The following is a 12,682-nucleotide window of genomic DNA, read 5'->3' as shown; positions in this document are numbered from 1 at the left end:
AGGGACCAAAATGATCAGAACTCCACGAATAAGATCAGAAGAAACCAACTAAATAGGGTAAGCAATTAAACACAACAGAAAAAGAGGTAAATTTTAAAAAAGGTAAATACCATGTCAATAGTAAGTCAATACATCTCAATTCTAACCATCAATGTAAATGGACTCAATTCATGAGTTAAGAGAATAGACTAGCACAGTGGATTAGGAAACAATACTCAACAATATGCTGTATACAAGAAACACATTTAACTCAGAAATATTCATAGACTGAAAGTCAAAGGATGGAACACAATATTACATGCCTCAGCACCTGAGAAAAAAAGCAGGGGTAGCAATCCTATTCTCTGACAGTCTCAATTTTTTTTTCTTTTCTTTTTCTTTTTTCTTTCTTTTCTAGATATTTTATTTACATTTCTACTTTTTTCCATAATTTATTAAGAAACAAATAGCAATGAGATACTTCAAACCAAATTGGTAGGACAGTTTCAATAATTAACACATTGCATACATTCTTACTACTGATCAATTGCTGTACAAGATGCGGACATAATATCCTATTTACAAACACTATTAAAATAAATCCCTCTATTCATTAAGAGAATGGAACTATACATCTATCATAACCATTTTGAATACACAGATACAAAATGGACATTCATCTGAATCCCTTTTTTTGGTTAAATTCCATTATATGAATATTATAGGTGTGTTAACTCAGTAAAATATTCTAAAACTGTCCAGAAGTCCATAATAGTATTGGGTCTTCCACTCAGTAGTGTCCCAAATTTTCTGATCAAGGAGATAATGGGGCCAACGGGGAAAGTGATCGATGATGTAGAGTGTGCCTAAGGACAGTCTCACTTTCACACCAAGAATGATCAAGCGAAATAAAGAACATTATATACTGCTTAGGGGAAAAAAAATTGAGAGTAAGAGGTAACACTCATAAATATGTATGCACCAAACATGGGAGCACCCAACTATATAAAGCAAATCTTTATAGATATGAAAAATGTAATATCAAATACACAAACTTAACAGGAGACTTTAACACCCCTTTTCCCAAAAAGACAGGTCAAGAAGACAAAAAATTAGCAAAGAAATAACAGAACAGAACCACAGCTTGAAACAAATGGACTTGGTGGACATATACAGAGTGTTCCACCCACACACAACTGAATACACATTTTTCTCAGTTGAACGTGAGTCTTTTTCTAATATAGGCCATATACTGGTCCACTGGACACACTTAAGTATAGACAAAAGAACAGAAATTATCCCATGCACATTATCTGACCACAGTGCAAAGAAACTCGAAATAAATGAAAAAAGAAACCAGAAAATAAAACTCTAAATACAAGGAAATTAAATGACACCCTAATTAGCAAGCAATGGGGCACAGATGAAACTAAACAAAAACTTCAACAATACCTACAATTCAATGAAAATTCAACCACAACTTATCAGAATTTATGGGATACTATGACAGCAGTTCTGAGAGGGAAATTCATCACAGTGAACTCACACATTAGGAAAACAGAACGGGAACAAATAAATACCCTAATGCTGCACTTTCAACAACTAGAAATGAAAGAGCAAACCAAACCCAGAGCCAAAACATGGAAGAAATCATAAAGTTTAGAGCAGAAATTAATTCAATTGAGACGAAGAAAACAGTTCAAGGAATTAACAAACAAAAAGCTGGTTCTTTGAAAGATTAAGTAAAATCAATCAGCCCTTAGGAAACCTCATCAAAAGGAGGGAAGAAAAAATTCAAATAATAGCAATAAGGAACGAAAATGGTTTAATTGCCACAGACCCAGTGGAAATTCAGATTAGCAATAGCTACTTGGAGAATCATTACTCTCACAGAACAGAAGACATAGAAGGAATGGACAGATTCCTAGAAAGGTATAAATTACTACAACTGAATCGACAAGATATAACCACCCTCTATAGCCCAATAACAGCCAATGAAATGCGAGATGTAACTAAAGTACTACCGACAAAGAAAACGAGGTCTGGATGGATTCACAACTGAATTCTACAAGACATTTACAGAAGATGTAGTCCCTATACTCCTCTTACTCTTCCATGAAATTGAAAAAGAAGCAATCCTCCCAAAATCATTCCTGAAGGCAAGTATTATACTGATACCAAAACCAGGGAAAGATGCAACTAAGAAAGAGAACTACAGGCTTATTGCCCTCATGAACATAGATGGAAAAATCCTCAATAAAATACTAGCAAATAGAGGCAGAGCAAATCATCAAGAAGGTCATAAACCATGACCAGGTAGGATTCATCCCAGGTATGCAAGCATGGTTCAATATTCAAAAATCTATATATGTAATACACTAGATCAACAGAGCAAAAACTAAAAGCCACATGATTATCTCCACTGATGCAGAAAACGCTTTTGACAAAGTCCAAAACTCATTCATGTTCCTAGTCTTAAACAAAATTGAAATGGATGGCCTCTACTTCAATCTGGTAAAAGCCATTTATGAAAACCCAACAGCTAACATAATCTTAAATGGGGAAAAACTGAAATCTTTTACTCTTAGATCTGGTACAAGACAAGGATGTCCTCTATCACCACTCCTATTCAATAAAGTTCTGGAATCATTGGCTAGAGCCATTAGACAAGAGAAAGAAATAAAAGGAATAAGAATAGGTAAAGAAGAAGTTAAATTATCACTATTTGCAGATGGCATGATACTTTACTTGGAAGACCCAAAAAACTCCACAAGAAGCTACTAAAATTAATACAGAAATTCAGTAGCACAGCAAGTTATAGATTCAATACCAAAAATCAATACCATTCCTCTACACAGATAACAAATACACTGAGAGGGAAATTATAGAAACAATACCTTTTACAATAGCACCGAGGAAATGAAATACCTTGGAATTAATCTAACTAAAGAAATCAAAGATCTCTTCACGGAAAATTACAGTACTCTTCAAAAAGAGATCATAAAGGATTTCAGAAAATGGAAAGATATTCCATGCTCCTGGATAGGAACAACCAACATTGTGAAGATTGTCATACTCTCAAAATTGCTGCACAGATTTAATGCAATTCCTATCAAACTACCACCAACATTCCTCACAGAGGTTGAGAAATCATTCCTAAAATTTATTTGGAACCAAAATGATCTAGAATAGCAAAGGCAATCCTGGGCAATATAAACAAGGCAGGAGGCCTTGCAATTCCTGAATTGAAATTATAATACAAGGCTACTGTGATAAAATCAGCATGGTACTGGCAAAAAATAGACCTGAGGATTAATGGAATATATTAGAAGTTGCTGATGCCCCTATGAACACACTCAACCACCTTATCTCTGACAAAGTGGCCAAACATTCTCACTGGAAGAAAAACAGCCTCTTTAACAAATGGCCCTGGAAAAACTGGCTCTATACACGCTGAAAAACAAAACTTGACCAAGGTCTATCACCATGCACTAAACTAAAGTCAAAATAGATTAAAGATCTAAACATTAAAACAGAGATACTAAATCTCATGGTAGAGAAAGTAGGAGGAACTCTTGAAGACATAGGGGTAGGAAAAGAGTTCATGGACAGAAATCAAATCGCACGGGACACAGTTGAAAGAATTAACAACTAGGACCTGCTCTTACTGAGAAGTTTTTTCACGTCAAAAGAAATTACCAACAAAGTGAAAAGAAAACTCACAACTTTGGAAAACTCATGACAAATAAGTACTCAGACAAAGGTCTGCTCTGTAGAAGTGATAAAGAACAAAAAACACTGGGGCCCCAAAATTTAAAGACCCAATCCAGAAATGGGCATCTGGGATGAGCACACACTTCTCAGAGGATGAAATTAAAGAAGCGAATAAATACATAAAAAAATGCTCCACATCACTAGCCATCCATGAAATGCAAATTAAAACAATATTGACATATCATTTCACCCAGGCAGGAATGACTATCATAAGGAAATCAACCAACAACAAATGTTGAATAGGCTCTGGGGAAAAAGGAACCTTTCTCCACTGCTGCTGGCAATTTTCCCAGAGGATGTGAAAACATCATATCATAGGGATATATGTGTGCCTATGATTATAGCAGCAAAATTTGTGATAGCCCAATCTTGGAAACAACCAAGATGCCCATCACCTGAGAAATGGATGAAAAAGATGTGGTGTTTTCTTACAATGGAGTATTACTGAGATATAAAGAATGATAAACTCAAAGCCTTTATATTGAAGTGGATGCCACTTGATGATATACTCATAAGCCGGACCTGGGAAATACCTTAGTAAAATAAGTGCTTGCCTAGCAATTGTCAATGGCCTGAGTTAAATCCCCGGTTCCAGAAAATAATAATAATAATAATAATCATAATAATAAACAAATAAATTTAAAATTATTAAATTGAAATTCAACTGTAAATTCAAAGGTTAGAACTTGGCTATCTTCTCTGGATCCTGAATCACACCTGGCTATTCACATTTAATTTTCAATGAATTTAAGTAACCTTTGAACTTCAATTCTTTGATGGTACTAACCATTTGTCAAAGGTACAATGGCTGCATGTTTCTAGTAATCATATTGAATAGCACAAAAATATTACTTTCATTGTGGCAAGTTGCATTAGACTGAAGAGAGACAAGAATTGACAGATGCATGGAAGCAGAGGTACACATAGTGCATGCAAAATATTGTGGTGAGGTCAACACAACTCCTCTCTAGAATATTGTTAAACATTTAAGCTTTGCATCACATGATTGACAAATCATGGCATGCAGTTCACCATGATGGAATTAATGTACACTTAAACCAAAGAAACAAGCTATCAATATTTTTTTTGTTTGAAAGAAAAGGGATGGAACAGAAAGAGGGAGAAAGCAGGGAGGAGAGAGAAAAAAAAGAGAAGCAGTTATGGCCAGCACTGCACATGGATTGGCACAAAAATATTTATAGAAATCAATTTAACTTTCCTATTTTTGTCTACTGGGTAAATGTAGATGCAAAACAAAATTCCAGTGGGTACTACCACACTGCATCTGAGATTTTGGTTCCTAAGTCCCATTTCTCACTAAAAGGGACCAGGAACCCTTTGATAAATGGCTGATTCTAAGGTTGTCTGTGGAAATAGAAGGGAAACTTGATATCTTCTACAAGATAATAAGCTATTACTCAGAAAATGATAGTTTAAAAAGACACAGAACCCTCTGGATTCTACACTACTGGAGGTTGATGCATGTTAATACACATTTGTCTAAACTTAAGGGGTATATGTGGTTGGAACTAAACCCTAATGAAAACAAGGGACTTTGATGATGATGATGATGATGATGATGATGATGATGATGATGATGATGATGATGATGATAACTCAATGTAGGTTCATGTTTCGTGACACACATGGGTCACTCTGGAGAAAGATGGTGATAACGGGGCAGTGAGTGTGTGTGAAACTGCAGGAATATAGGAAAAATCTCTATATTTTCTCCTCCATTGGGCTAAGAACTAAAAAACTCTAAATAATAAATTATGGGGTAGGGGACATAGCTCAGTGGTCTCAGTACCTGCTTCACAAGTGCTAGGACCTGGGTAAATCCCCAGAATCACATGCCATGTCAGTCACCAAAACTGGGTGTGTTGGTGCATGCCTGTAATCCCAGTGCTGTAGAGGCTTGTCTCAGCCAGGAGTATCTGTACAAAGCTGAGCTACATAGAGAGACCCTATAGCAAATAAATAAATAAAAGTATAAATAATCTGAGGTAATATTTTTTAAAAAATAATTCCATTTTAAACTGATAATTTGAAAACATAGAAAGAATCTCACAGGCCATTTAAAAGAACTTCCAGTATACAAGTCAGGGAAAAGATTAATAACACAATAATAATGATAGTGATGATAATAATAATGAGAATAATTGGGAATATATAAGGTCACATTGATATAAATGAAGGAGAAAATTTAAAACAAATGATGAGGAAGAAGTGAAGATTCACCTTCCATTGGGTACTTATGAATAACTGTAAAATAAATGATGAAATTTGAAGTTCATCATATTGTAATAATCATAGCAATAATTGTTTTAATTAAAAATAGCTACAGAAATGTGGTGGTATACGTCTATAATCCCAGCATCCTGAGAGGCTGAGGAAGAAGACTGCAACTTCAAGCCCAGCTTAGACAACTTAGTGACTTAGAGATACCCCATCTCAAAAGAACAAATAAAAAGAGCTAGAATTGTTGCTCAGTGTATGAATCCCAGATTCAATCCTCAGTACTGAAAACAAGCACACATAGTGCACACAACATGCACACATACACACAAAAACACACACACAATTACAGAAAATAAAACCAGTGGGTTAAAATATAAAGAAAAACAAGATATTTACAAAGCCACAGAGATGTCCGTTAGAAGCTACCTGTTTTGATGAAAGGAAAAATAAATCTTGAAAGTACATTAAGCTAGTGGACACACTGTCTCTAAGTCTTTTTGGTGAATGTTGCCTCCATCTTAACAATGTGCCCCTGGTTGGATGTCCAGGTAGAGCTTCTGATTCACTGAGTGTGAATATAAGTCTATAAGGCTGAGAATCAGCAATTGTTCTGATGCAGATCATCTAAGACTCTGATAACTTATAACCATCACATGCTTTGCTATGATTGTCCTTCCAGCTTTGAACATATTGAAGTTGTATGCACTAGAAAGTGTCTATGGCTAATATCTAAGTGTATACCTCCCTGTAATTTATTGCTCTCATTTAAGAGCAGAATATTTATTGAAGAGAGAAAGCTTCTGTCCAAAAATGGGACGGAAGGGTGACCTGAGTGGGTTGCCCAAGAAGTTGCCTTTTCCAAGGATATTTACAGAGTAAAACCACGTACTGAGGTGGGTCTGAGAAGAAAACTATAGGAACTCATTTTGTGGGCATATGGTGGGACAAAACTATGGTCAACCTATGAGATTACAAGCACCATTGCTCAGGTAAAATTGATTAAAATCTGGATCAAATAGAGAAGCAAGTCATATAGCAAGCGGGCAAGAATACAAAGCAAGGTCTCCTCCTGTTGGGGTTGAATTAGTGACACTTTCAGACTCTTTCAAGGTGATTAATACCCATTTAGTATACAAATACCTGATGCCCATCCTTGGGGAATTATGTGGCTACTTTTCTATACTTTTGCATGTGTCTCCTTATAATTTGGCAGAAACATTCATCTGGCTAGAAACATTCCTGCACATTTCATTTTTTGTTTGTTTGTTCATTTGTTTGTTTTGTTTTTGTTTGCTTTTCTGTATTTAGGACAGTGTCTAGAGGGTGTACAGGGTCTCATTATGTAGATGAGACTCATAGTGATTCTCCTGTTTTCAGCCTCAAAATGCTGTGATTACAGGCCACCATGCCAAGTCTCAATCGCCATCACAGTGCAACACACACGCGGGGACAGCACAACAGCCAGGGATTGGATCCTGGCCACTGTGCCTTCCTGCACATTTTGTAAACAATATTCTTCTTCAGAGCTTTCCTATCACTAGACCATGGTGAACACTTGGTTACCTTTATTGGTCTCTGAGTCTTTGGACTTCTGGGAGTCTATCATTCGCTGAAGAAAATCCATTCGATCCTGGAAGAGAAAACAAAATCTTTCATGACAGACAGTTCTTTGTAATGTCAGAAGTGAATCAGAAATGCAGATTGTAACCTCCCTTCTGAAAATATGGTCCCTTCAAATCCACAAATACGATGGGTGCTGCCTAAGTCATCAGATAAAAAAAAAATACCCATCTGTAAACGATGCACAATGGGATGTTTTCCTGAGAAAAAACAAACTTGATCCATCAAATCTGCTTTGGCCCTCCCTGATCCTGAGCTACTCTGGCTTTTGAACACAGAGTCCTGGTCATAGAGTTGCTAGCTCTTTCTCCTGTCCCATCTTGCTCAGATAGAAGTCATGGGCTCCAACCCTTTTTGTTCTCTTGCCTTATTTTTTAGCTGGTGGCTCATAGATTAACTTTCATCCACTTCTATAGTGTATATGCAGGTTTGGTGCAAGTATCTTAAAATATTCCACACTCCAAAAATGCTATTGTTATGGTTTGTGTCTAGTTGTCCCCCTAAAGCTTCATGCAGTCATGAAACAGATTTCTAAGGTTTGTCATTAACTCATGATCCACTGGGATCATGGATGTGAATCCTGCTGGGATTATGAGTATGACTACTACTACCAGTCAGAGGTGGATAGCCTGAATGCAACTTAAGGGAAACAGTCTTGACCTCTGCAGCCATAACTGCTGCTACTGTTTGCTCTCTCTGCTCTTTGCTGCCATCAAGAAAGATTGCACTCTGCTGTGTGCCACTCTGCCTTACAGCCAGTTGAGTATGGACTGAAACTTCCAGTAACTGTGAGCTAAATAAGCCTTTCCTTCCTTCATTTTGAGTGTTGGGTATTTGTTCCAGCAATGAGACAAGGGTAACTGAGACAGCTATAGAGGTCTCAGTGACACATGGAATGTTTTTCCTGCTTCCTTTACCTGCACACATTTTATGCTGGCTTCCAGGATACCTAAAGCCAAGCTGTATTTGCCAGATGACAAGCTCGATGTTCCATAAAGAAACCTGTCCACTCCACATCATGGCAGGTCTCAAATTTATCACAGACTTATTCCATTAGGTGCACTGAGAACTTCTATTGAAGAGTGTCAAATAAAGGCTTAAAACTGAGACAATTGTATCCCAATGCAGAATGTGGAGATTTATAATACCCTTGAAAATAAAGTTTCAATGTGACATTTATGCTTTCACAATTTATCAAATGGAAGACAAGTGGCAAAGTTTTTCACAATATGTATGTGATGGTACACAAACTTTCATTCCTGCCATTAAATGTTAAATTCTGTCTCTCTCATTCATTGTCACTAATTTCTCTAATCTCTACCTTTCTCATTCCCCTGAATGTCAATATTATGCAGCTATAAACCTAGAAATTTTATTTACTTTTAACAAAACACAGAAGAAAGTGTACAGCTCATTTTCATATGGCCCACATATGAAGAAGTCAACATCCTCACATGACCACAACATTTACCTTCTGGTTAGCTTCAACACGATTTTTCTTTGTCCTTAGTACAAAGTCTTTGAAAAATATTAAAGAGTCATATGGGAAAATGGTGATATTTAGCCATTCATATAGTGGAGTAAGGAATTTGAAGAGTGCTATGGAGAAAAGAAAACCAACATTAATGAAAACACAAAATTCACTTTGAGCAGTTATACTTTTCTGAAACATTCGCAAGAATAAAAGCTCAGGGGGCTGGGGAGATAGTTCAGTAGAATAAGCACTTCTCTGGCAAGTGCAAGTGCCTGAGTTCAATCTCTGGTTTCACCAAAAAAAGAAGAAGAAGAAGAAAAAGTTCTCAACTGTGAGCCAATCCTCTGTGAAGTCGGCTAAGCATCTAATCCACTGGCTAGGCCAGGGAATATCACATAGAGGGCCATCAAAGTGGCAGTGAATCAGGGGCCCAGCTGAATTGTGGACTGACCAAAAAAGCAATATTATATACCCTACTTTTTTCTTTGAATCTATTGAACTAAAGTCTTTTGAATCAACCATGCCACAAACTGCTGTTTAATCATTTCAGCAATGAACATTCATGTATATATTCTTCCAGCTACCATAAGTTGAATACAGATATCCAACAATAACAAAATAAGCAATTCACAAAAATGTCAAAATTAAAGCAATCCAAAACAGCCAAAGAAACAAAGAACAACTCAAGGGGACAATTAAATTAGGGGTAAGAACAATATAAATGAAGATGTTATTTAACAAACTTGTAAGATGAACACAAAGTAGTGCTCAAAGGAAAATTTATGACTATAAATTTTTTAAAGATCTCTCATGATAACAGTCAAATGTTCAACAACACATCAATAACAATAAAAATAGCAAGCTAAACATAAAGCAAATGGAAGAATGTAAAAAAGACTAAGTTGAAGCTAATGAGGCAGACAGCAAAAAATACAAAAATTAGAAATCAAGAAGCTGATTTTTTAAATGTTAAATCTCTATGCAAATTAACCCAAAAAAGCCAAATAATGCAAATCAGTACCACTCAGAATGAAAGAGGGTAAATAATTACAGGTCTTTGAAAGATTATAGTCCGCAACTGGGACCTCCTCTTACTCAAAAGTTTTGCACGTCAAAAGAAATTACCAACAAAGTGAAAAGACAGCCCACAAATTGGGGAAAAAAACTTAACTAATAAGCACTCAGACAAAGCTTGGCTCTCTAGAATTCATAAAGAGCTAAAAATAAATTAGGGTCCCAAATTAAAAGACCCAATCCAGAAATGGTCATTCATCATGAACACACACTTCTCAAAGGATGAAATTATAGATGCCAATAAATACATGAAAAAAATTTTCCACATCACTAGCCATCTGTGAAATGCAAATTAAAACAACACTGAAGTACCATCTCACCACAGAAACAATGGCTATCATACAGAAGTCAACCAACAACAAATGTTGGAGAAGCTGTGGGGAAAATGGAACACTTCTCCATTGCCAGTGGGAATATAGACTGATGCAACCATTATGGAAATGAGTGCAGAGACTCCTTAAAAAACTAGGACTGGAAATCCCATTCAAACCAGTTATTCCCCTAATGGAAATGTTCCGAGAAAAAAGGAAAACATGATATCAAAGTGATACATGTGCACCTGTATTGATAGCAGTAAATTTGTGATAGCCAAATCTTGGAAACAACCAAGATGCCCTTGACCTGAGGAATGGATAAAAAAGATGCAGCATTTTTATACAATGGCGTATTACTCAGCTATAAAGAATGACAAACTTCAGGCATTTTTATGTAAGTGAATGCCACTTGAAGATATACCCATAAGTGAAATAAACCAGACCCACAAGTGTCAAAATTGTATAGTCTCCCTAGTGTAAGAACTCAAAAGAAGAAATAAAAATAGAAAGGTACAGTACAGTTAAAAGGAAAGAGAGAACTTAAGGACTAAACAATAAACAGAAGCCAAGGAGAAAAGCTACAAAACATGACAAGGGTAAAACCATACATTTACATTCACAAGATGGCTATGGCAATGATTCTGAGAAACTTCAGCAGGTTTTTGAAACTACCAGGCAATTCGTAGGATTCTCACCCTGACAATATATGCTGATACCTGTGACCTAAACAACTGCACTGAAGATAGCAGTTGTGTGTAATGTGCAATACTGGGGTCATGCTTGGAATGCCTGTTATTCCAGTCATATAAATACATACTGCTTCTCATGTCATATCAATTACTGTTATACTGTCTCTCAAGTAAATGTTTCTTTTTTAAAAAAAGTAATAAATGAAAACAAGAGATAAGAAAAAATGTCATAGTACTGTCCTACTACAATGTTATATATAGTTAGATTTCTAAATTTTGGTCTAAAAATATCTAATTGTTTATTCCTATTTTTTAAATATGTTTCTTAATTTTTTTATTTTTTATTTATTTTCTTCCCATGCTGTAGGGATTTAAAGTTTAACATATCAATACTTGATGGAAAATACCTTTTCCATGTTATGTCTAAGATATTTGATATTGAGACAGATAGTGAGGTTAATCTCAATGGCCAATGTTATAGGTAATATCATTAAACGTCTCTTCTGGTGGATTAACAACATAAGTGTGCAGACAAAAAATTAGAGATAAAGAAATGCTGCAAGGACAGCCAACATTTCAGCCCTAGCCTTTCAAGGTCAGTGAGAACTCAGGACATGAGAGAACCCACACTGAAATATCCTGTAACTCAGTTGTGTCCCTAATTTACTGATCAAGGAGACTATGGGGCCACAGAGGAAAGTGATCCATGAATGTAGAGTGTACCTAAGGAGAGTCACATGAAAATACAACATTCTCTCATGTTTTCACAGAGAGTAAAGTGGTCGAGCAATGGCCGTGACTCTTCCCCATAGATGACACTGTCAAAAGATCTACAAGCTGTGGTAACGGGTTTCAAGATAACTCCTGAGAGAATTTGACAGACTCTTCAGATACAGAAGTTATATTTCTAGTTATACAGGTCTTGCTTTACCTTGGTCTTAACCATCCAGTAGAAAAATATAAAAACAAAATATAAAATGTAAAGCCAAAGTAATATGCTGAGCTGTAATTGGCTCAAGTTAAAAACTTCTAACATTGCCAGTCCTATGGAAAACCCACTACTATTATGGACTACTGGAATATATTGGATTATTTTCCTGAATTCACCCACCATTTCATACTGAAATGTCAATGGATTACTCATCTCCAACAAAACTAAACAAAAAAGGTTGTATAATTGAAGGACCATTTTATATCTGTCTATACAAAATAGGATAGATATACAGGTTCTTTCTCTAAATTCAATGAGAAGAATGATTTGTACTAATAGTGTTTGGACAGGATACCACGTTCACATTTTATACTATGAATAACCACTAAGGAGATAACAATTTACAATGTATTAATTATTAAAACTTTCCCACTAACATGTTTTGAAACTCTCTCATTTCTATTTGTTTCTCAGTAAGATTAATTTTTAAAAAAGATTACAGTCAGATATGGTGGGGCATGTCTGTAAACCAAACCCTTTGGGAGACTAAGGCAAGATATATATTCCAGCCCAGTCTGAGAAACTT

At 35.8% G+C, this 12,682-nt stretch overlaps 1 protein-coding gene across 1 annotated transcript in view; it reads right to left on the bottom strand.

The window, feature by feature from the left end:
- Positions 1-12,682, bottom strand: part of LOC101566928 (cytochrome P450 3A9-like) — a 53,058-nt gene that overhangs the window by 18,023 nt on the left and 22,353 nt on the right. Inside the window, exons 8-9 of the mRNA XM_004629645.2 lie at positions 9,086-9,213; positions 7,558-7,624 (exon numbers count right to left, since the gene is read on the bottom strand). Of these exons, the coding sequence (XP_004629702.1) occupies positions 7,558-7,624; positions 9,086-9,213 (195 nt within the window). The remainder of the gene's footprint in view (positions 1-7,557; positions 7,625-9,085; positions 9,214-12,682) is intronic.

Source organism: Octodon degus, unplaced genomic scaffold, assembly GCF_000260255.1.
Source record: "Octodon degus isolate 3935 unplaced genomic scaffold, OctDeg1.0 scaffold00031, whole genome shotgun sequence".
In the NCBI taxonomy this organism is placed as follows: Eukaryota; Metazoa; Chordata; class Mammalia; order Rodentia; family Octodontidae; genus Octodon; species Octodon degus.
The sequence above is the reverse complement of the archived record's forward strand: the minus strand, read 5'-3'. Positions and strand labels throughout refer to the sequence as shown.